A 26,633-nucleotide genomic window follows, 5' to 3' on the forward strand; every position below is an offset into this window, starting at 1 on the left:
CTATGTAGTTTTTTCGTTTGACGCTTATTTCGTGAGATATTTGGCCCGGTCACTGTCGATGTCCGGTGTACCGATTTCAAGCAATAAAATTCAGTAACGCAGCGGTCACAAGCCACGGTCGTTATCTCGTGTTGTCCTCTAGTGTAAACGCTCTGTGAACAGATTACAAGCGAATGCTATAGAACGCTGGCGAACTGTCTGCGAATGCGCGTTCACTCGGGTGTAAAGGCGGCTCAGCTGATACACTAGACACAAATGTTTCTCATCCGCTCGCATCTAAACTAATGGCGCCAGTCGCTAAAGCGAAAGAAGTTACGCTGGAACCTATGTTGCCAGTTAACAACAAGCCGTTTTCTTTCACGGTCATTCATCGGACTTATCAGTTCACCGTTAGATGTGTAGCTAAGCACGGCCCAACCCAACTGCTGGCGCACGTTCCCTTCGGCGGAGTTATCGCAATCATTGGCAGCCGCCCAGATAAGGACACGCACTCTCGCACCGATAGGTTGGGGGCGCTACGTATAAAGGGACGCGCGCGGGCCGCGGGCTGTGGACCACGGTGAAGATGACGTCAGCGAGCCGCGCCCTCAGCCTGCTGCTGGTGGTGGCTGCGACCGCCGCCTGGGGGCTCGCCCAGGACGCCGGGCAGTTCCCGGCGGACTTCCTGTTCGGCGTGGCCACGGCGTCGTACCAGATAGAAGGCGCCTGGAACGAGGGAGGTAAACGCTCGACCACCAGCATCCAAACAGCAGCATGCACCTGTCCTGGATAAGCATACACTTCTTTTTCTTCTCGTTAATCCCGTCCAGTACGGGCTCCGATGTACTCGAGATTTGGAAAATTTGCCTTTATCCACCTCTGCGGTCAGATGCACTTCCTATCTCCACAGTTGGCAGTTACCAGAGCGAGGGAAGTCGTGTCAGCCCTATCTGTGAATTGCGTGACTTTGTGTATGAATAAGAGGAATGGTAAGGAAAGGGAAAGGGTTGGCGAAAAACTATTGTCCTCCAGCCGCACGGGGCACAGTGGAAATGCAATGGCGAAAGCTGAAAATATGTGCTGCACCGGGTCTCGAGCCCGGATTTGCCGCTTGTCGTGGGCAGTTGCCGCCTTAACCGCTCCGGCCATGAGGATATGATCCCTGACCGACTCACATTTCCAACTTATCCCTCGCCCATTAAACCCCTATTCGCAAATTATTGATTCCCGTTAGAGTTCGGGCGGTATTGGTGCATCCACACTGAACGAAATGTCACAGAGCCGGCAGTTGATGGAAAACATGGTCAGGCTGACTGAGACGGAATTCGTGTGCTCTTTTCCACCACAATGTGGATGGTCGTTTCACTTATTCAGCACGGAACATCTGTTGTGTCGCGCCCTTATTCAGCTGGTATTTTCCTCGCAAGCCGCGACTGTCACCAGCAGATTTGTGGCAGCCGTTACACTAAAGGGAATGTAAGCCTTGTCGGCTCCCACGAGGACTCTGTGAGTTCCCCCTAACCTGTTTTCATGACTGAAACAGACCCGCTTCGCGTGGTTTTTGGTTTGAGTTCTTTTCTGAGAACATTCCAGATCATTCGAGAACATTCGAGAACTTAGTAAGAACGAACATTCAGAAAATTGTAAAACCGTTCGCATTTCACGCTCAGAAATAGCGCTTACTGCACAAAAATACTCGTAAACCCATTTAAGTATTCAAAAATACCCTAATTTGAAGTGAAATACACTGTCACTCATTCACGTCTTTACAGAGACCGGAGAATATTTTTGAACATTATGAAACGTTCAAGAACATTGCAAAGCTTTAACGAACCCTCCGGGATAGTGCAGAACACTCTGGAATATTCTAGAACATTCGAGAATACTTTAGAAATTTGAAAAACATTTGTTGACATTCAAGAATATTCGTAAAAGATCGAGAAGAGTACAGATAAACACCGAATAAAATCCCCTTGAAATACACACTGAAGCGAAATACACGGATGATGTCTCGCTCAACACCGCAGCGTGACAGCGACCACTCCAGACACTCATAAACACTGAAAAACGTCCGCAGCTCGTGGTCTAGTGGATAGCGTAGCTGCCGCTGTATCACGGGGTCCCGAGTTCGATTCCCGGCCGGGTTAGGGATTTTCTCTGCCTGGGACCTGGATCATTTCATCATCATTCGTGACAGTGGCTAGATTGGAATATGTAAAAAATTGAAATGTCCAAAAAAAAAAAAAATGGACTTTGTACGGGCGCTGGCGACTGCGCAGTTGAGCGCCCCACAGACCAAACGTCGTCGTACAGCAAAGCGCCAGCCGAACGCGAAATGGTTCAAATGGCTCTGAGTACTATGAGACTTAACATCTGAGATCATCAGTCCCCTAGAGCTTAGAACTACTTAAACCTAACTAACCTAAGGACATCACCTACATCCGTGCCGGAGGTAGGATTCGAACCTACGACCGTAGCGGTCGCACGGTTCCAAACTGAAGGGCCTAGAACCGCTCGGCCACACCGTCCGAACCGAATGCGAGCCAGTACTGAATTAAGAACTGAGCGCGACGAATTTGATGATATTAAAGGGGTAGCCCTAGTAAATGAGCCCTGGGTGCTGCGCTTCACAGGGTCATTAACAGGACAATGTGTGAAAAAGGAGGTCACTAACTCTGGAATTTAAATATTGGTCCAAGTGAATCTAAGTTTGTTACAATCTTTCTCAGGGTGCACAAGTGAAATAATCACATTAATATGGATCTTAATTAAGCACACAAAGGAAAGAACATTTGATTAGATGAAATAAATGAGAACAGCGGAAAAAACGCTTTTGTAGGAGCACAAAAAGTCGAATACACTCCTGTTTACAAGATTACGACTGAAAAGAGGATTACCATATATTTATTTTACCTTCGTCAGCAGCTTCAAAAATACTCCAAAAAATTTTTTCAAGCGAACGTATTCGCGATCTTCTTAATACGTAACTCGCCTCTCACTCTCACAAGCTCCCCTAACTGTACCTCGCTCACACCCACTTGTCCATCGCTCATACCCATCCACTCCCACTTGCCCGTTTTCGCTCACTTATTCACCTCCGTTTTTGTCATTTCTTTGTGTCTCTCTAACTGTCACTGTTGCCTGTCTCATAGCCACAGTCTGTCCTACTATTACTACCATCTCCACTCACATTCACCATCTCCCTCTTATTCTCTCTTACTGCTACTGTCTCATTCATTCCTTCCCACTGATGCTGTCTCTTGTATCACTGGCTCCCACCCACTTCAACTTTCTCCTTCTCTTTATTCCTATCCCACGGGCACTGTCTCCTTCCCCCTTTTCCCACCACTTTTCTATTACTGTCAAGCATGTTCCACTGTCTTTTCCCAGGATTTTTCTATTACTGTCAAGTATGTTCCACTGCCACTGTGTACTTTTCTTTCTCTGACACTGCCGTTGTCTCCCCCACTCTTACTGTACCACAACCACTTTCTACTATTTTCCAACATATATTACTTTTCCGCATCTTCCCCACTGCCACTGCGTCCTTTCCTCTCAGCAAAAAAAGCGCAAATGTGTTCGCATACCAAAATTTTGAGAAAGATTTTACAGGTAGCAAGGTAAATGAGGTACCTGGTATCCCACTTTTCATCTTTTAAACAGAGCGTATTCGCCTTATTTTTCCGCTTATTCCCTTCTTTTCTCTGCCACAGCAGGGGCTGTCACTCCTATGAAAAGAACTTCATGGAGCAACAAAATTTTGGTAATTTACTTATGTCACACTGAAATAACAGAAAACTAATTTACACCTCAGACTGGCTTTGGCGTGCCTAAAACTTTGTGCGTGCTTCAGTATCTCTGTAACTCGGAAAAGGATAAAGATATCAAGAAAATTTTCAAGGTTGTGATCTTAGGAATATATGGTAAAAATTTCAACCATTTCCTGTCGATAGCCGTCTTCGAATCCACAGTTCCGCTTTGGAGCGAAAAAATGGTACAGAAATCGTGGTCATATGGTTTCCTAAGAAAACGCTCGTGAACTAATGGTACCTTGATAAGCCCCTTTAAGCCCATCACAGGTCACACCATGTGTCTAGTGTAAGCCGTGAAATACTGCGAACGTTTTTCAAATGTCTGCGAGTCGTGTAACTAAGGCGGGACGTCGGGACCAGCCCGGCATTCACCTAGTGCGATGTGGAAAACCGCCTAAAAACCACATCTAGGCTGGCCGGCACACGGGCCCTCGTCGTTAGTCCGTCGGGCGGATTGGATTCGGGGCTGGCGCGCCTACCCAGGTCCAGGAAGCAGCGTATTAGTGCTCTCTGCTACCCTCGCGAGTGGCCTCCTCGCCTCATATTCTGTGGTATATTTTCTAACAACGCGTCATGAGGACGGCTTACACCCTTTGGTGGAAGAATTCCTCATGCCATGGCGAGTAGCATGTGGTTAACGGATATTACTGTCTCTGGGAATAAACAAACTCAGTAAAGAAAGCACGACTTTCTTCGGGACGACAGGCGATTGGGATCTGTTCAAAGTGTTGCCCACTCTACCGGCCTCCCTAGAAGCCACCGGACTGAGTAAACTGCCCTCTTGAAAGCATATTTTGACCGAGCTGGGTCTAATAGTATAACGACCGTTTATTCACTACGTGCGAGTCTCAGCATGACTCGTTGTTATTACGGTTTTTAGCAGAACCTGTGCTGGATGAATGGTCAGATCATTGTTGGCTGGCAGAGTACCTGTGTCCCACCTGACAAGGGTCAGAACCTCTCCTGCTGTCGGCACGTCCCTCAAAAGTCAGCCCAAAGTCCACACGCAAGAACTCCCAGTCGGAATAGGAACAGTTAATCTCTCGGAAAACTGACTTGTTCTTTACAATCACTGATATCTTCACAGGAAGAGATGGCTTGTCTATTACAATCACTGGCATCATTACTGCATTTAGCCATAAGCGTAACTCGATCTGTACAAACATGAATCTAACTATGATTCATGGATTTCGCGGAATAAAATGAGATGTGTCAGGTCAGAAAAAGACTGGCACCTCTCAATATCCCCCTCCTCAAACAGAAAAGCTACCACCTCACATCCACTATAGTGTACAATATCGGACAGATAGCGATAGACACTAAGACCAGTGTCCGGCTATGAACGGGTTAGCACGTATCGAAAACTTCTCCCAAAAACATTATTTTTCTATACAGACGTGTTCAGACGGTAAGTGTACTAGACTTTTATACTTTTTGGGAAAAGTATACTTGAAAAAAATTACAGCATATTGTCGAGACACTTGTAGACTATTATTCCACGTTCTCGCCATCCCCTTCAGAACATGCGGTAAGCCATCGGACTTCTTTATGCCCTCTTCGAAGAACTCCCCACCAGCTCCTTCTCGTACTTTAGAACCTCTTTCGGCACCTAGTCGTCGGTTGAAAATTTAATTCCACTCATGTAACCCTCCAAGGAGGTCAAAAGATGATAAACTGAAGGGGTAAGTCAGAGGAGCACAGAGAGTCGTTCAAAACATCCCAACCAAATGAGCCCAAGACCGCCTTGGTGGGTGAGGTTGTGTGAGGACGGGTGCTGTCGTGCAACACGCATGGACTCACAATATCGTTTTGCATTATGGTCCCCACCTGAAGCAGAAATCTGACCAGAATCTTGCCTTTTCAGTCCCATACCATTGAGCCCATGATTTTTTTTCTTTTGCTCTAAATTGAGGCCTTGAATTTTTTCGCAGATCTGGAATTGGTGTGACGCCACTGTGACGACTGTCTTATTGTCTCACGCGTGTAACGACCCAGCCACGTTTCATCTCCAGTCATAAAAGAGCTCAGAAAACCTATTGAAATCGCTCAAGAAATTTACGGGCGCCACTGATCCAATCTCTCTTATGCTGTTCTGGCAGCTCTTCTGGGAATCATCCTGAGCACAGTCTCCGGCATCGCAGCGTTTCTGTGCGTGTCTCGTGCAAGAGAGTTCCGGACAGTTATGAAAACATCGCAGAAATTTCGTCCACCGTCAATCGGCGGTCTTCATGAACAGTCCCCCGAATTTTTGCACCAACTTATTGGTCAAAATGGAATATCTTCCACTCCTCTGTTCGTCATGCACATTTGTTCTACCTCCGCTGAACTCCCTACATCACTTAAACGGACTCGTTCTGTTCGTAACACCTTCGCCGTAAACTGTTTCGATTCCCGAAAAATTTGCAATTGGTGTTATTCCATCCGCGAGTAGGAGGCGGTTGACGGCACGTGGCTCGCACTTGGCTGGATTTCTTACCGACGTCTCTCACGCGACTGGACTCTTTAACGTGTGTTTACTTCCGTGTTCTTGCGATGCTCGCTCTGGCCAAGGGAACGCCCTCTACCTCTCAGTGCTGCCAAACCTAAAAAAAGAAAAACCAGTAGCCCATTATAGTCACAGTAGACTTACTTTCTGAACTTGCCTCGTCCATGCTCAATCACCCTCTCTCCTTATCATTTAGGGTGTAAATATATAAATTCTTGGGTTTTCCCCCTCTACAGATGATACTTTTACATTTACACCACAATATCTTAAAATTTGTCACTCTGTCTTGTTTATAGTGATACAAAATCGTAATCTTGTTGGAAAATGCTGTCTTCTGAATCTAAACGGCAGTTACTTGTATAAGAGCTGCATCCTCTGAAAAATACAGTTTTTGTTTCATCTTTTTGTGGAAACTATCTTTGTTTCAGTTATATACTTTGCATGGGGGCTTAATTAAAATAATAAAAAATGCAAATAATTTAAATTTTTTGATTTAGTAGCTGTCTGTTCGATTACGAAGTCTCGTAAACGGTTGGCCCTGACTAGTATTATTACGCTATCTGACTGCATAGAACAACAACAAAGAATGAAATGGAAATTTTCATTAACACAATTAATTAATTGAGTCCCCAGCAACTATAAAACCTACGAAACCAAAGCACAAGTGTATCTGTTCTGTGTGTGGAAGTATGACTCAACGTACGCATCTGGCACGGTTCTTCTTCAACAACGCAAGAAATTTTAAATATCATTTATACTGAATTAATTAAAGGAAATAGAACTACCATAATTACTCAAGAAAACCAGAATTTCACTCTAATCCAAGAACACAAGCCAGATGCTTTGTTGACTGAACCTGTAATGACGCATTATTTAAAACATGGAAATAATGAAAAATAAATCAAGTTTCGTTACCTTCATATATTGACCAAAATCACTCTAATCATTACAAAATATCTCCACACCGACTCGCTATTACCACATCTCAACAAGAACTTTTCAGTATCACATCTCAGCAAGCACTCCCTACTAGCACATCTCAACAAACACTCTCTGCTACGAGTTCTTAACAAGCACTGACTACCACGAGCTCTCCCCAAGCACTGCCCACTACGACATCTCAATAATCACTGCCCACTACGACATCTCAATAATCACTGCCAGTGGAGGCGGCGGAACAATGCTCTCTAGCGCGATCTCTGGCGCTGTGGCTCAGTGTAGCCACCTTTCATATGCCCTTCCTCCACAGGCTAGAATTTGATGGTATTTTTGCCAGCATTGGTGGTGAAAATACCACCAAATTCGTCAAAAAAAAATACAGACAAAAATAAAAGATAATATTAATGCGTAAATATCATATAACTAGATAAAATTTTGGCTTTGCACTGACCTTTCAATAACCTAATATATAAAATACAGTAAGCAATACAAATTCATTCATACATGTGACTTTACATAACAGTTTACACAAGTATTATGTGGTTAAACAGTTCAATCAATAGCGTCAGCAATGACGAATATGTGCAGGTAAGAGTCTCATAACTTTTCACAACAGTAATACACAAAAAATCAGTTTATACAAATATTCACATAAACTCTTTCCATAGCCCAAGAAACAAGTAGTTGACAGTTCCAGCAGTAGCACCCAGCAATGGTCAACAGGTGCAAAAACCAACAAGTGACATTTTTTCAGTAGAAACAGTCCATCAGTGGCACCCAGTATTGCTGAATAGGTGCAGACACCAACAAGTAACACCATTTCAGTATAAGCAGTTCCATTAGCGGCACCAGCAATGTTGAGCAGGTGCACACAGCAACAGGTGACATCTTTTCAGTAGAAGCAGTCCATCAGTGGCACCCAGCAATGTTGAGCAGGTGCAGACACCAACAAGTAACACCATTTCAGTATAAGCAGTTCCATTAGTGGCACCAGCAATGTTGAACAGGTGCAAACACCAACAAGTAACATCTTTTCAGTAGAAACAGTCCATCAGTGGCACCCAGTAATGTTGAACAGGTGCAGACACCAACAAGTAACACCATTTCAGTATAAGCAGTTCCATTAGTGGCACCAGCAATGTTGAACAGGTGCAAACACCAACAAGTAACATCTTTTCAGTAGAAACAGTCCATCAGTGGCACCCAGTAATGTTAAACAGGTGCAGACACCAACACGTAACACCATTTCAGTAGAAGCAGTCCATCAGTGGCACCCAGCAATGTTGAACAGGTGCTGACCGCAGTCCATAATATTCACTTTCACTAATCACACTGTTCATCAGCAGAAATTAAACATGACTAAATGTCACACATCATGTTGAAAAGTGCAGCACCATCACTAATCAGACAGTTCAGGCATGAACAATAGTTTGAATACACATACAATGCTTTTACACTAAACATACAAATCATAATAAACACACAAATGATATCAGATAATTGTCATATTAAATATTACAAATACACAAATATCAGTAAACCTATAATTTTTATGGGTGTCAGTGCAAGCCACAACAACAAGTAAAATAATATTTAGGAGATAGATTGGTACCAATTTGGGATAGGGAAAGGAAAACACACAAAAAACACTCACTCATCTTTCATCCACATTAGTGCTACTGTGTAATTGAATAGTGTTAACTGTGTAAATGCAATTCTGTCAAAATTTTATGTTCATCATGTGTATCAAGTAGTAGTGGCAGCAATGTATAACAGTCAATAATAGTTAGTCAGCGTCATAGTCATCATGTCAAGACCAATGTTTGCCAAGCTAGATCAAATTGTACAGTTGCTGAACAACTGTCAGTGAGCCAAGATATGCAATTACTTCCTCTCTCCAAAAAAAAAAAAGTATATACTGCTTAGTGATTTAACAAAGTGTGTGTGTAGACAATCTTCCTGCTACTTTAGTGTTCTAGTCTGCCATCTTTATCCTCCTTGTTCCATATAGACCAACGAAAAAAAAAAAAAAATATGCTCCTCACTTACTTCACCTCTTATCCACCAAAACTCCAATAATCATCAGCATCACATAATCTCAATACTTCAATAATACCTCTTCAATACGTCGATCATCAATATCATTTACCTTACCTCTTGTCCACGAAAACTCCAATAATCATCAACTTCACATAATCTCAATACCTCAATCATACCTCTTCAATACATCGATATATATAAACCTCAGCACCAATATCATTTCACTTCCATAACAACTCTTTCCTCTAGTCAGTCTCCTCGAACAAGTACAGACAAAATCCTAGTGCAAACTTCAATTCAGCATCCCATACAATCCGAAGACACAGTGTCCACACACAACCTCTGTGTAATCCATCTGACCCAAATTTTCTACTCATTATAAATTATAAGATACATTTTGGTTCCTTGTCCATCATTAAATAAAAGAAATGCATACATGACCTCTAACAGCCTTTAGTTTGAATAACTTTCAGTAAGTAAGTACGATTACGAAGTGTGAATGATCACAATATTTCACAGTGTGTACACCACTTCAAGAATTATGGCAAACAGAAGCAAACATGTGGAGTATTTCTTGTGTCAAGTATCACTTCCTATTTCAATTACTCACGAAAAATGCAGTGTAATACTGTCAATGGTCTAACCTAGTGTTGGTATGTCATGTCGTTCGCTTCCTTCCTATTAGCATAAATTTATACAGCTTCCATAAAACCTCCAGCTCATGTGACTTCTATGCAGTTTCTTGTACCAATGTCGTTCGTAGAATTATAGCAGTTCATTTTCTTATCTTAAAAATATAAGGCACTGAGCATAAGCAAAACATGCAATAGCGCGACAATATACCAGTAGAGAACAGAATGTCAACAAGTGAATGCAGCACAATCCCTATAACGAGTCTCTGCCAAGCGAACAATCTATAATTAATACCATAGTGTGACCTAAACTCCATGTTCGCACACAGTATATCAGCATTTCTATACACCAAATTAAATAGTACTTATGACAACAAACAGAAATGTGTAAATATGCAATCCATACGCAAAGCAGCAAATATGTTATCTTACATAATAAACAGGTCTTTAGCATCATATTAGCATAAACAAATAAATGTTCATACGTAATCTTAATAAGTAAACATGAAGGCGCAAGCAGGTAAATCACAAAATATAACTTACATACATAACCACAGTCAGCACAATTAATCAGGTGACAATTAAAATGTAAATAAATAAGCACAGCAGGCACATAATAAAAAAATATGACATCAGTGAAAAAGCATAGCAGCCAAGCGATGCATAATATACATAAGTAATAACACTGTTCATTAATCAATAATTGTCAAAATCAGCAAATGTACACAAGCACGTCGCTTCACAAGTAAATTCATAGAAGATGAAATTAGCACAAAGTATGAATCACGTAATCGCGAGCAGCAAATTACATCTAAAATACGTACCTAAGTGGAATTATGTTACCTGAAAAATAAACTCAATTAATAGTTACCCTTTTTAGTTTATTACTTTTTTTTCGAAATTACATTCTTCCTGAAATTTTCTCCATAGCAAGTCGTCTTAACGTCGGACACGCACAGAATTTACCTGAAGGTCTTAAATATTTTATACAACCGTATCCTGAAAAATACTGAACGTTAATAACATAATTTATAAAGTCACCATAGCTTTATACTGAATTTAATCCGAGAAATTAGACTGTGTATTTGTTTACGTCTGTCAGTGCATTCGCACTGAGCGCTCGATCAGCTGTAGACGCGTGACGTAGAAAATGATTGTTTGCGGTCAACGACTGCCTCGTGCGGCGCGCAGACTTCACTGTTGCTTTGAGTACGCGCCGCCGCCAGAACACAGCGCGGTATCCTTGCATTCTCCGTGTGTTTACGTACAACTGTTGATGTCTCAAAAGTATGTCATTCCACAAAAAATTTTACGTTCGATATATGATGTATTCCCTTAGAGCGTCGAGATTTAAGAGTTTCTACTTCAATAGTGTTATCATGAATAATTTTGCGAACTCTATATGGACCGTTATAAAGCAGAAAAAATTTGCGACATAAGCCTTTTCCTTTGTGAGACAAACGATGAGACTTAATTAATACGTTCTGACCAACTGACAAAGTTTTTAAACGACCAGGACGCTTCGCTGATTTTTCTCTTCTAGCAGCCGCAGATGCAATATTTCGTAGAGCCAGGTTGACAACTTCAGAATGCCGCAGTTTCCGTGAAGGCGGAAAAGGAACGATTTCAGAAATGCGATTTGACGGTGCTTTATTTTTTAATATCAATAGAGGCGGTAAAGAAGTTGAGTCATTAGGGAGTTCATTCAGAATGTTTTGAAAAATATGAAGATACTGATCCCAAGTTCTGTGATTCTGATGACAATAAAGACGGCACAATTTATTGATTTCCTTCATCCATCTCTCTGAAGCATTAGATTGAGGGTGAAAAAGTGAAATAAAAATTGGTTTAATCTTATGACGCCGTAGAGTACGAAGCCAAATTTTAGAGCGAAACTGTGATCCATTATCTGATATAACCTTATCAACATGTCCAACTTCTTTAAGAAAATGTTTGATAAAAGCATTAGATACTGAACGAGCTGTTGCTTTGCGTAAAGGTGTAAAACACACATATTTTGATGTCAATTCCACTGCTACGAAAATGTACGCAAAACCATTAGTAGAACGAACCACTGGACCGAACAAATCGACTGCAGCCATGTCCTTTAATTTCGCTGGAATGATAGGAAACAACGGTGCTATGTGAGAAACAGTTGGCGGCTTAGCCTTTTGACATAATTTGCATTTGGCAAGAACAGATCGAATACGTTTTTCCATATTACTGAAGTAGCAATTTTCTCGCAATTTATGACAACATTTTCTGGGACCAAAATGTGCATAACTGAAATGTGTAAATGAGGTGTGGCCAAATCATCCAATCTAACAAAGCGTCTAAGAAAATTACAGACACCAAGTAAACTACGAACATCACGTTTTGTGGTAGGAACAGCATAATTACGAATAGCATCTAGCTTCTCTGGATCAGGAAGAATACCTTCTGTAGAAATAATGTGACCGAGAAATTTCACCTGAGAACGACCAAATTCAGATTTTTCCAAGTTCACTGTAATGCCAACTCGTGCAAAAATACTTAATAATGAATCCAAAATTTTGTTGTGCTCACTCCAAGAATGTTTAGCAATAAGAATGTCCTCAACATATGAAGTAATATTGTCACGAAGATAATCAGGTAAAATTTCGTTTAAATTACGAATGAATGCTGCAGAAAATATAGTAAATCCGAACGGTAATTTCCAAAGTCACTTTTGGGTAAAATCGTCAAATCCGGTTATTCTTTACCTACTGTCTAGATAGATGGATAGTAGAAGAATTGTTTTTTATAGATGCAAAGAATAGTGAAAGAGTAGGCAGCGGTGCAGAAAACTAAAAGGGAAATAGCACCACTACAGCTCGGGGCCCTGTGAGCGCTACGGCACATATTCACTTAGTGTAGTGAATCCCCTGAGGACTTTAATAGCTGCACATAAATTTCAGTTTGTGACTTAGTGGCAAATTCGGCGGAAGTGCGTACGTAAATTGATCTAGCCATGAACATGGATGTATGTCATTCTTAGAATTACGAAAGATCTTAAATTTCCGAACAGTCAAGAAGTGTTTACAGTCAAAGTTTTCACCTCGTGGCGACAAAGACCTACCGCGTCTGTCCCAGTCCCAGTGTTGATTACTGTCAAGTTCGCGCGTCTGGCGCTCTCTTGTTGCATCCCGTAAATGAAACAAATTACTCTCTTCAAACCCCCCTGGTATCTGTGATTCTAAATTTCTTTTGCTGTCTTTTCCTAAGATTTCGCCTTCAATATGTTTCTCTTGCTTTCGTAATGCCTCAAATTCCCTTTTGACGCGTTCATTAAATTTTCCATGATTTTCAACATGCTTATGTATGTTCTGGTACTCTTCGGTTTCTGCAAATGGTAATGGAGGTGTATCATCCGAATCTCTGTCCCCATGTAAACTAAGATTTGTCAATTTATCTGAAATTTCCTCAACTCTTTCCGATAAGTTTACGTCTTCCGTAAGTGTCGCGACTCGGGTTTCGGTATTGTCACATTTAGTAGTTAACTGTTCACACTGTTGCGTTAAGTCATTTGGTACGAATTCCTCGATTCTCTCAAATATTTCTTCCTTATCGTGTGCATGTTGTAAATTTAACTCTGAAAATTTTTGTACTATCACGCGATCTTTTTCTTCCCGTTCTCTGTCCTGTTCCTCTTGTCTGATTTCTGTTGAAATTAAACTATTATTGTGAGCATTCAAAATCGGTTGTACTTCTTTTCTAATTTCTTTCTTTGATTCATCTTTCATGATTTTGAAACATGTCCCTGTTCGTGAGCCTAACTGTGTTTCCATTGTCTCCATCTCGGTTTTAATTTCAGATCGTAACTGTGATCCCACTGTTTTTAATTCGGTTTTAATTGTTTCTATTTTTGAGCATATCCGTGTTGTCATTGCTTTCATCTCAGTTCTAATTGTTCCTATCTCAGTTTTAATTGTTCCTAGTACTGATTCTAACTGAGATCCCCGTGAGTCTAACCGTGTTTTTAATTCAGATCCCAAATTTAATATAGCACCCATCAACTGCTCCATCTCTTCTGTCGTTAATCTCGTATTCTGAAATTTCTTCGATTGTGAAAAATTTTGAACTGTTTCCGGACTATTTTCCCGACTTATTAAATTGTTTTCAACTTCATTATTCATGATACTGTCTTCCTCTGTTGGCGAGTTCGCCATGTTAACAATTTCGTCATTTTCACTATCCATCATTTTTGCCTTTTTCATCGATCGCGTAATCATTTACAAAATATACAAAATTCGTCACAATATGAAAATTACACACAATGACACTTTATCTCCAACAATACCATTCACACGAAATGTTTCCCTCAAACACGATTAATCGAACAATTGAAATAATTGCACTAATTGTCAAACCCGTAGACAAGACAACAGAAATGAAATTTTGCAAAAAAAATACCATTAGAAGAATGACAATTACCAAATCTACACATGCAATATAGACTACAATTACTAAACTACAAATTACTACAACAATACTACTGTCTACTATTTTTACAGTCAGAAGATTCCAAGGGACGATCCGAAGCAGCGGTCGCCACGTGTATGGGGGCTTAATTAAACAGGGTCGCTACGTGCATGGGGGCTTAATTAAAATAATAAAAAATGCAAATAATTTAAATTTTTTGATTTAGTAGCTGTCTGTTCGATTACGAAGTCTCGTAAACGGTTGGCCCTGACTAGTATTATTACGCTATCTGACTGCATAGAACAACAACAAAGAATGAAATGGAAATTTTCATTAACACAATTAATTAATTGAGTCCCCAGCAACTATAAAACCTACGAAACCAAAGCACAAGTGTATCTGTTCTGTGTGTGGAAGTATGACTCAACGTACGCATCTGGCACGGTTCTTCTTCAACAACGCAAGAAATTTTAAATATCATTTATACTGAATTAATTAAAGGAAATAGAACTACCATAATTACTCAAGAAAACCAGAATTTCACTCTAATCCAAGAACACAAGCCAGATGCTTTGTTGACTGAACCTGTAATGACGCATTATTTAAAACATGGAAATAATGAAAAATAAATCAAGTTTCGTTACCTTCATATATTGACCAAAATCACTCTAATCATTACAAAATATCTCCACACCGACTCGCTATTACCACATCTCAACAAGAACTTTTCAGTATCACATCTCAGCAAGCACTCCCTACTAGCACATCTCAACAAACACTCTCTGCTACGAGTTCTTAACAAGCACTGACTACCACGAGCTCTCCCCAAGCACTGCCCACTACGACATCTCAATAATCACTGCCAGTGGAGGCCGCGGAACAATGCTCTCTAGCGCGATCTCTGGCGCTGTGGCTCAGTGTAGCCACCTTTCAACTTTGATAACTGTCTCGCTGTCATTCTTGTTGTACGACATTCTACAACGTTCTCCAACATTCTGGAAGGAACACTGCGGTCAGTCGAGGCTACCTTGTCACTCGATTCCCAGCTGTTCACCGACTTCTCGTAAGAAGTGCATTCGTGCTGTCCCAAATTAGCCTAGTTCGATGGTTGTTTTATCGGTATATATCATCAGGGACAGTCAAACACGACGAATAACCAGTACTGCAGAAGCGACTGAGTTGCGCTGCTGCATGGTGGTAGCAGTCAAGGTGGGCCCGGGCCCCAGTGCTGGGTTGCTGGTGTAGGCCTAGCGAAATTTCTGCGCGTTGCACTGTCCCTGATGAGATAAAAGTAATGTCGCGCTGGACTAATCTGGGACCGCGCAATCGAAGCGAACGTTCAGTTCCACTTTAAACTCATTGTCCTCTCGCCGACACTGGCGCCGCATGAAACCAGTGTTTGTTGGGGCTGACTCCGGCTACACATTGCAAGAACACCAGAGAAAAAGCGCTTGACGAATCTTAGGTGGAGACAAAGTGTATAGTAATGATCACATTTCTTCCATAAATTGCTGAGGTGTGGAACCGACATTCAGCGTAATTTCGACAGTTCTCCAGTATCCTGGACATTAATAATTTACAGTGACCATATTAGCAGTGCCACGGTGTGGGGAAAGTCGTTTAAAGTACGGTAGAGCCTCATTGTGCTGCTGTGAAAATTGTGCAAAGTGTACAAAAAGACGCTGATAGATGTTTTCTGACCAAAACTAATCTTGTTCCGATGGAAATTGTGAACAGACACACACGTAATGAATCTCGATATAGACGACGTAATTGCACTTACTCAACTCATATTACTGAGATAACCTAAAAAAGTCTTTGATTTTAAAATACGTGAAACGAACTGCTGTCGTTATCCTTGCTGTATTTTTCACTCGTATCGCTGGTTTGATGCAGCTCTCCACACCAGCGAGTCTCTCCACCTCTGCGTGACTAACGCAATCCACATCAATTTGAACCTGTTTACTATAGGAAAGCTTCGGTCTCTCTTTACATTATTTCCCACATACTTTGCCCCTCTCAGTCACTTGCTCCCATAAATCCCTTTCCTTCCCCTTCGATTCAGTGCTTCTCCTTTGGTTACTCGATCTGCCCTCTATCTTCAGCACTGTTCCATAGTACCACATTTCACAGGTGCTATTCACTTCTTCCCTGCTGTGTTTATTGTCCACGTTCCACTCCCACGTAAGACTACACTCCAGACAAATACTTCCAGAAAAGTCTTCCTAGCACTTAACTTTGTATTGGACGCTGTCAGAAAAATATTTCTTGCTATTTCCAGTCTGAATTTTGTATCATCCTCACTTAATCCCTCGTCAGTGCTCCAAACAGGAAAACTCGTTTACTAATTTTAACATCTCGTCTTCTACCCTAATTCACTCAACTTCATCTAACTTAGTTCACCTACACTCCGTTACTTTTCTTGTACTTTTGCTAGTGTTCATCTTAAAAATTCTATCCGTTCCGTTCGACTGATATTAGGAGTCATTTGTCGTCTGTAACAATTTACAGTAACGACATACCTTAAAAAATTGTTTCTTCTCCCGGCACATCACTTTGTTTTGTAAATTTCTCATTAGTTTTCTTTATTGCTTGCTCTGTGTGCAGTTTGTTCAACGTGTGGAGAAGACTGAATCACTTCCCCACTACCTTCTCCTGCCTTGCAAGTTCCAAAATGATCTCCCTGCTAGTCGGGTTCTAGCGGTCATTCTCTTCTGTAAATAATTCGTATCAGTATTTTTCAACCATGACATACTGAACTGATAGTTCGTTAACAAATTTGCCGGCAACTGCATTCTTTCGTACTGGCATTAACAAATTAATTTTCTGTCTGAGGTATTTCTCTTCTATTACACATCCCGCGCATAGGTGAAACAGTTTTGCTGTGGTTGCTTCTTTCAAGAATCTTAACAGTTCTTTACAAGGTCGTCTACTTCAGGTAGCTACTTTGTTTCGACTTATGTTTTCAGTATTCAGTTATATTCTTTTAGCAGTATTACGTGCCCCATCGCCCCTTCGTCCACTTCCTCGTCCCTTTCATAATATTGTCTTCAAGTTCATTCCCATAGTCCTTCTGCACGGAAGCGCCAAACAAACTGGTATAGGCATGCGTATTCAAATACAGTGATAAGTAAACAGGCAGAATAAGGCGTTGCGGTCGTTAATGCCTACATAAGACAACAAGTGTCTGGCGCCCCTGTTAGATCGGCTACTGCTGTTACAATGGCAGGTCATCAAGATTTAATTGTGTTTCAACGTGTTGTTACAGTCGATGCGCGAGCGATGGTACACAGCATCTCCGAGGTAGTGATGAGGTGAGGATGTTCCCGTACGACCATTTCACGAGTATACCGTGAATATCAGGAATCCGGTAAAACATGACATCTCCGACATCGCTGCGGCTGGAAAAAGATCCTACAAGAACGGAACCAACGACGACTGAAGAGAATCGTTCAATGTGACAGAAGTTGCCTGGTCGGACGAGTCTCGTTTCAAATTGTATCGAGCAGATGGACGTGTATGGGTATGGAGACAACCTCATGAGTCTATGGATCCTGCATGTCAGCAGGGGACTGTTCAAGCTGGTGGCGTGAGGCGTGTGCAGTTATATGTGACCCATGATACGTCTAGATACGACTCTGACAGGTGACGCGTACGGAAGCATCTTGTCTGATCACCTACATCCATTCATGTCCATTGTGCATTCCGACGCACTTGGGCAATTGCAGCAGGATAAAGTGACAGCCCGCACGTCTACAATTACTAGAGAGTGGCTCCAGGAACACTCTTCAGAATTTAAACACTTTCGATGGCCGCCAAACTCCCGAGACATGAACATTATTGATCATATCTCGGATGCCTTGCAACGTGCGGTTTAGAAGAGACCTCCATCCCCTCGTACTCTTACTGATTTATGGGCAGCCTTGCGGGAGCACTAATTCAGACATTAGTCGAGCCTATGCCACGTCGTGTCGCGGCAGTTCTGCGTGCTCGTGAGGGCCCTGCACGATATTAGGCTGGTGTAACAGCTTCTTTAGCTCTTCAGTGTATGTATGCCATCCACCTTACAGCATTCCCTCGCTTGTTCAGTACAGGTTTGCTATCTGAGCTCATCATGTTCGTACAGCCGCTTCTTTTTTTTTAAAAAGTGTCTTTAATTTTCGTTTGCACGAGATATGTCTTTCCTGTAGTCATACATGGTTCTAAATCGTTATACTTGGTCTGTAGCCACTGCAGTTTTGTCGGTTTGTGTCCCCTGTCAGTCTCATTTCTTAACGTCCCTATTACAGAGGGGCCGAGCGGAGACGCCTATGCATGAAGTCAGAATAGCAGTAACTGTGCGTCGGCAGGATTAAGGGAAGAGGTGAATGACCTCGCGCCACGGCAAGCTGCCGGCGCCGCTTTGGTCCAGCACGAATGGTCTCGTTCGCGTGTGCTCGATCCCACTCCGAATTCTGTGTTGACCCTTGATGACCCAACCGCGATGTGGTGTTGTTGGGTGTCGTGTGGTGGGTCGATATTTATACTACCGGCCTGGTAGGTTTGAGCACGCGCAGGCTGTCCAAAGTTAACGTTGAGCGTGTCAAGTTCAACGTGCTGCTGAACGCTCAGGAACGATGCGACTTGTGCATACGGTACGTGGGCCCCAACGTGGTATACGCGATCGCAACGCACTCCAGAGACAGTTGAGGGATGTTTCTAGTTCGTAAATCACACTGTTTACTCAACGGGCGCGCGTAAAATCCCCACGTTAGCTCTATTAAATCCCACATTTCTTCCATCGTCCATGAAAAGGAAAGTACCATGTCCAATCAATAAGGAAACAGTCTCATAAAAGTTCCATTACAAACAGTGCGTTACAAATTTTGAATACTTCTCCGCATAAGACAAACATTATTTCATCATTCCCACATTTTAGTAAAACCCCAAGGTCAGTCTTACTTGATCAGTGTTCCTACCCAGCAGCAGAATCTTTGCGACATGTGAATTACGAAGGAAGAAGGAGGAAAATATCTTTATACAAGTAGCGCAAGCTGTCCTTTAGATTAAGCCAATCGAACAAAGTCATCCCTCAAAAAAAGGTGAACTTGTATTTACATAACATTAAATATTATAGTCTATACTTATATCAAACAAATAATAAAATATCAGAACCTAATAAAATCGCGAATGTTAGGAAAAAGATTGGTTGTGTCAGGACGCGAACCACCGCCCCAACAAAAAATCTCATTGTAGGACAGTGACGCTATTCATTACGCTTTTTTTTCTTTTTCGTTGTTGATCGTTGTATTTGGCCGTTGCGGACGTCACATAACATCCGGTCAAGTTCGTTTGTTGCTCCTTCCACTCAGTTTTTTTTATTACAGAGGCCAATCAGCTCTCTGACCGAACACGGTGAGCTACCGTGCTAGCAAACTAAACCAACATCACACATTTCGTATCTAATCATAGTATCTCACCGCTTGTTAAAAATCTTATTCGAAGATATGTTACTAACTGAAACTTAATTATAACAAATTGTACCAAGAACAATGCGTTTTGGGTGGATGTTCAGTGTCTCGCTGCCTTCTAATTGCCTACTCTCATTATACGCAAGTTACAAAAATTCTTTTGCCACGAATATGATGTTTCTCATTATTTTATTGGAAAGAATCACACAGTTAACAACGGGTTTTGCAGTGATTCTCAATTTTCTGGTGCTCGGAACGGCGTATATACATACAGGCTTGAAATGAATGCTAATATGGCGCCTCACAACTCTGTACTGAAAGGAGACGGCGTGCGTGTGCCGTAGGTGGCGTTGTGCCATCTCATTGGTCAACGCTCAGACTCACGCTCAGAATATTTGACATGCCAGACATTGCTCTGCACGTTCGGAAAGACGCCCAAGCGTGCTATTCCACGCTGTGACGCCAAAAACTCGGCACGCTCAACGCTCAAGGTTCGGATGCACGGTCCGTGTGCCGACGGCTTAAGTGTTGAACAGCAACGTGCACCCCACGTGGCCCTGCTGCCGGTTTGCACGCTTAAGTTCGGTACTGTCAGCAATCCGCGACGTGGTGTTGTCAGAAGACTGTCAGATTCTACGTCAGCAATGGTAGGCGGCCAACTGTACGAACTTCATCAGGCGAAGACCGTCATTTCAGGTACGGTTCGTAGACCGTTCTGGAATACCTAGGACGTAGATTCGCTACAGTATCGTAATCGTGGAATCGAGTACTGTTACTGCGGACGCCATCGGTCGCAGTGATGAGCTTCTTGAGAGCTGCAGAACTCAAGTGATTGAAGGGAGCTAAGGTGAGGCTATGGCGCGATACTCGGTTCGCAATGACCGCATGTCCTCCCTATCCTGTTATATTCGCTTCACAGGCTATTTAGTGCTGTGTAGGTCCTCTCACACTGGTTCTTATTAAAAAAAAAGTACAGTTTCTTTCGGAATCTTCTACGAGGTAACGAATACGGGTGTCATTTTTGTGTTTCGGTTTCCTGCCCCGGTCTATTTTCTGCTGAGCTTGTACCTCTCCCTCGGCGCGGTGTTGTAACGTGCCGAGGCCTGTGACATAGCGCTTATTTCCTTGGTTCTGTGTCTGTTTTTGACCGCACTTTGCTTGTAGCAAGGTGAACGAGTTTTATTAAAATGTTCCAATTCTCAAACCCTTACTTTTCTGTGCTGTAACTGCATTCCAATTTTGCCTGCTTCATTTGCTGCGTTTATATATTTTCTCCTCTTGTTAATTAAATTCCGTTAGACTGTTGTTTCGCCACTTTAATCCTCTGCTGCCGTCACTGTTTTATCTCTGCAGTTACTCGTGACATGGCCTCCGAGAGTTTTCCAACAGAGTTGAGTTGCACTCTGTATGTAGTTCCTTGAGTTCCTTGACTACCACATTTACAAGTGATTACGTTTGCTCAAAGATTAGAATTTACTTGCATACTTCCTGGAGAACACGAAGAACAGTTTTAATGCTGCCTTTCGTAATTCGTGTGGAATGAAGCTATAGTGTGCGATCGACATTAAAGTTTCATTTAACAGAAGCGTAAACTTCAAGACAGGTAAACGTAGGCTACTCCAGGTAGCTTTTGTCGCGTGCTTAGCGATCGTTATTACGTACATACTGTAGGTGGAACAGCGACCAGTACAATACTGAAAAATTACATTCATTTTCATACTTTATACATACTGGATGTTGTGGTCTAACTGTAGATTTATCGGTGAGTGAGGAAATGTACTGAATAACATTATGTCAGTATTTACTTCATTTGCAGACTAATAAATATAGCCACCGGCACCAGTATGCTTTTAGGTTCGTTAGTAGCTCCAAGTACATATGGCAAGAGCATGCCATTCGTCCGTATTTTCCCCTGGGCAGCAGGTTAAGTGTTGAAGTGAGGACACGTACAAGCAAAACATTAGTCAGTACTGAGAGGCGCAAACCATTTATTGGTGCAGGTACGATCGTGCAGAAAGCATCAGGCAGTAAACTATGCGACGTGTTTGAGGGAAGACTGCTATACGCAGAGAAGAAAGAACTAACACACTGAAGTGAGTACATATTAAGAAACCAATGATCGCAATATCTGCACTTACCTCTATATCTCTAACACGTTGTATACTTTTTCTTCCTTGGACACTGAGAGAAATCCATCTGCACAGATAAATATTGGCTGTATCACTCTCATCATGGTATTTCGATCTCTGTACAGGAATGCAACATCTTTCCATTTATAAAAAAGGGTACTGGCTTACGTAAGTCAATAGATGTGTTAGGTGTACTTTGGTGGGCAGCCAGTTCTGCACAGAAAGTAGTGAAAAGGAGTTACTTAATAACAGTAACACACGTATCTGAACGGAATTGCATATTGCACAAGTACTTGATTAGTTACGCACTCCACTCTTCGGTTCGCCTCTTTTACTTAGTATCTCTAGCATCGTCCTGCTGTGTAATAGCAGTGAAAGTCAGCACAAAGCCGCGAAGAACGTGATTTCGATTTCTAATAAGATAATGCGAACGTGAAACATTTCAAAAACTTTCATTGTGTTATTTACGTGATATTAATTCGGCTTATCGTGGGACAACACACCTGTTGTTAAGGGAACAGTGAGGTTCGGTAACGTATATGATATCTTCCTAAGATAACTGACAAGATAGATTAGACGCCCACTGCGAATCAGGTGTTAGCACTAACACCTGATTCCCTGTTCATATCTTAACCTTCAAAAAAGCGAAACGCGGTCCAGTCCGAGGTCAGTTCCTAAAGTTACTGATAAACCTAAGGCAAGCGACTGATAGCGGTGCGCTGTAGGTGATACACTGACATTCGCGTAAAAAATGCAGTTCTGAGCATTGTGTAAGTGGACGTGTTCCTGATTGGATTACCAACAGAACCTTCATTAATGTGTCATTTGGCCTCACCTATCTGCTTTCTTTTTGTGTTTAGTATTTACCCTGGTTGGGAGAAGGAGATCAGCTGAACTTACTGATACCGGACGTCGGCTTTGACCCGTGAAGTTCTGACAACGGGACGTATAAAGTCATCCATCGGCAAAAGTAAAGAAAAGACGATTCAAGTAAAGCCTTCGATACCGCTTCATCAAAATACAACCAAACTGTCACCTCTCGAGCCAATCTGGATCTCAGGCTAGGCGACAGGTCAGTATATCACGAGAACTAAGACTTCGCTTTCATATACTTTGGGTTGGACGACTCGCGACGAAGCCGTCACCTTTCAGTCTAACCTAGACCTCGCGCTACGCTACAAATAAGTCTATCGCCACGATCTACATTCTGAAAAATAATATAGACGCAAAACACTTACTGTCAGTCTTTCCACGGGTTCCGTAACTGCTTCAAGGCAAAGGCTGGTTTGGTTACTTTGGAGAAGACACGACCAATTTCCTTCTTCATCCTTCGAGCTTGTAGTCGATCTCTAATGACCGCATCGTCGACGGGTTACAGAACACTGAACTTCTTTCTTCTTTTTGAGGAAACAAATGGATTTTCTATTTTTGCAAGATTTGAGCTCCATTTCACTCAAATAACTGCAATAATTTCAGATCGTAATTTGTGTCTTATTTAGCGAAATTTAGGAATAGGGTGTCATAATCACCGGCCAGAGTAAATGCTATTTATTCTCTGTTTAGTTGTTTATCCTTAGAGCTGTATTTTTGGGTTTTAAATTTAATTGGGTTCAATTTCGAAGTCACAAAGTTCCATCTTCTGCCACGAAATGCGGAAATCGTTGATTAACACGTCCACAAATCTAAACCTGAACTTGGGAGAGCTCTGAAGTAATTAAGTACGGAGTCAGCTCAGTGTTAAAGAGTACTGATGGTATGTCTCTGAAAACGACAATACCAGTATCAATCATGGTCGATTTAGAGAAAGGACGTAATACGTAGATCACGGCAGCTTGAAGGAGATTCGAACCCCACTCCTCCCAGTGTTATAAACTGTGCGACGAGAGCAGATAGTTTTAGAAACCCCGAACAACATTCGGTGGCCATCCATTATCAAATCTTTATTCTTTCGGTAGTGGCACGAACAACGCATGCCATTTTTTGATTTTACTCTGGAAAGAACATTTTATCAATATTGTCAAAACAGATATCGTCTGATCATCTAATTATGCTCTGCCACATGTAGATGCTGTGCTGCCCGCAATGAAATACAGATTTTCGTTAATAGTTTCACATTTCTACGACATGAACAGACTGCACTCGTAATTTCAATTTTAACCGATTGTTATCTACAAGGTCGATAAACTTATTGCAACCTGTTCAGATAGCCAAGTGCTCTTCATATGGACTTCCAACCACTGATTTAAATGACAGTGTAATTAACTCTCGACCTCTCTCCGATAACTGTGAAATGATAAACGTTTCAAAACATCCTGGGGAACAGTACTTGAACCCTGCGCTATGACAGTCTCGACAGCTGCTTGAGCTATGTGTTGAGTTTTATAATCTTCACTGAGTGCGTAGACCCAGCAATAAAAAAAATTATTGATTGCCACGCAGAAAGAACATTTGTAGTCGAGTCACGAAGTGTGAGCAAGTTGTTGACGAACTTGGCGTCCTGTCAGTACAGTACCTGGTATCATTATCCACTTTCTCAAAGTCACAACTGTCCTTCTTGTTAATTATAAAACAAACTTAACAACAGGCATAAGTATCTTGTGGCTCAAATTACCAAACATTACCCTATCGTACATTCTATAAGGGTGTAATTAGTTACGTCACAGACTAGCTTGGTTATCCCCCCTCCCCTCCTCTCCGATGCCCTTTCGTTCTTTTCCTCCACTATTCTTCCTGCCCCCTCTCCTGACTTCTTAGGTTACACTGCGCGTCGTTCAGATAAGCCAGATGCACTCTGTAAAAGAACTCTAACCCTAGGAGGAAATTTAAATTTTGGTGAAACTAGAAACATGCGAGGCTGTCTCACTTACGTACGATAAAAAGGAAGGCAGACACCTCACAAGGGGGTGAGCACTAGGGATGTTTTCGGTTTAACTCCTGTTGGAGGAAGTTATCGGAGTCTCTTGATGTTTGATACTTTCCACTATTCTAACATTTCGCGAATATTGAACAGACTTCTCCTCGCTTATGCCTATTGTGACTGCATTCCAGGTCGTGTGTTTGCCACTCAGTGTGTAACCCAGAGACTTTTCGGACACTTTTAAGGCACGTAACGAAATCGTATCGGCCTTCCCAGTACAAAGGAAGAGACTTAAATAAAATTATAATAGCGTTTCAAATCACAGACTTGTATTGCTTGCGCAATTACAAGTTCAATGGTAGAAGGCTTGGGCCTGCAAATTAATTAATTAAAAACTCAGGGACTTTAATCTGCTTGTTTACACATTACAATCAATTTTCCCCAGTCAACTGAAACAACGGATAGCTCGTCTACGTAGAGTACTATCGAATGGTAGTGGTAATGAGGTTGAGGGGCGGGGAAGGGAGAGGTTGGAGCAGTTTTCATGATCACCAATCCTGTAATTCGTAAAATAAACAAGACAGCGAAAATCTGCAAAGGTTCCAGCGGCGGCACGTAGGGACTGTGACCTCACCCACGGTCAGAGAACTGGTGTAGCCACAGGTGCACCAACCTGCGCGTTGTGTGGGCGAACTGCCGCCTCTGCCAAAAGCTGTAGCAACAGTCTGCATTGCCACACCCATTCAGGTTGGCTGCGGGAACCTGTTGTGCTGCGTCTGAGTAAACAAAATTACTAATAGACGCTCCCTCGCCGGCCAGAGTGGCCGAGCGGTTCTAGGCGCGTCAGTTTGGAACCGCGTGACCGCTACGGTCGCAGGTTCCAATCCTGCCTCGGGCATGGATGTGTGTGGTGTCCTTAAGTTAGTTAGGTTTAAGTAGTTCTAAGTTCTAGGTGATGTGTCGGCAGCTGGGCCAACACCTTGTAGATAGAGGTGGCTTAAAGGCACGCGAGACTAACGCAGACGGGCGTGAAGTACTGGAACAGGATACGTAATTAATGCTATGAAGAAAAGTACGTAGCTGGTATAATACTTATCTTTTAATGAATCATTGTGGTACATCGCACAAAGGAGACTTTAATTACAATCACTGTAAGGCTAATGGCGCCTTTCTAGTTCGTAGCCATTAACTTAGCTGAAGGCTATACTGTCTCTCGGCTAATGAGAGAGAAAGGCTTCGTACGTCTAGTCGCTAGCTCTGTCGTCCGTACAACTGGGCTGAGTTCGAGTCAGTCTCTCGAGACCTGCCTTGTGGTGGCGCTAGGTTTGCGATCCCACAGTGGCGACACGCGGGTCCGACATGTACTACAGTACCGCGGCCGATTTAAGCTACCACCTAGCATGTGTGGTGTCTGGCTGTGACACCACACTAGGGGACTGATGACCTCAGATGTTAAGTCCCATAGTGCTCAGAGCCATTTGAACCATTGTTTTTGACGCTCCCTCAGCCCAGCTGGTTGCGGTTCTTAGCAGCCTTCACTTCGTCATGAGTAATTGCGCGGTAGTTGCTGTCATTTCCCTTGGCTTCCACTGTCTTGGAAGCAACCGTATAGGGTTACATTCAGCTTTAGTGAAGACATTCACGGTAGAAAGCTCATAGCAATTTCGTCCGTGACTAAGATTCAAACATGCAATATTCTGAGGCATCAAGGGATCACCAGTTTAGTATTGGAGGGCAACGTGGAGGGTAAAAATCGTAGTGGGAGATCAAGAGATGAATACACTAAACAGATTCAGAAGGATGTAGGCTGCAGTAGGTACTTGGAGATGAAGAAGCTTGCACAGGATAGAGTAGAATGGAGAGCTGCATC

The 26,633-nt window shown here is 42.3% G+C and overlaps 1 protein-coding gene across 1 annotated transcript in view; it reads left to right on the forward strand.

Moving 5' to 3' along the window:
* Positions 1 to 538: 538 nt before the first annotated feature.
* Positions 539 to 26,633, forward strand: part of LOC126198829 (myrosinase 1-like) — a 113,118-nt gene continuing 87,023 nt past the window's right edge. The window contains exon 1 of the mRNA XM_049935402.1: positions 539 to 719. Within this exon, the coding sequence (XP_049791359.1) occupies positions 566 to 719 (154 nt within the window). The 5' untranslated portion in view covers positions 539 to 565. The remainder of the gene's footprint in view (positions 720 to 26,633) is intronic.

Source organism: Schistocerca nitens, chromosome 8 (genome assembly GCF_023898315.1).
Source record: "Schistocerca nitens isolate TAMUIC-IGC-003100 chromosome 8, iqSchNite1.1, whole genome shotgun sequence".
Classification (NCBI taxonomy): Eukaryota; Metazoa; Arthropoda; class Insecta; order Orthoptera; family Acrididae; genus Schistocerca; species Schistocerca nitens.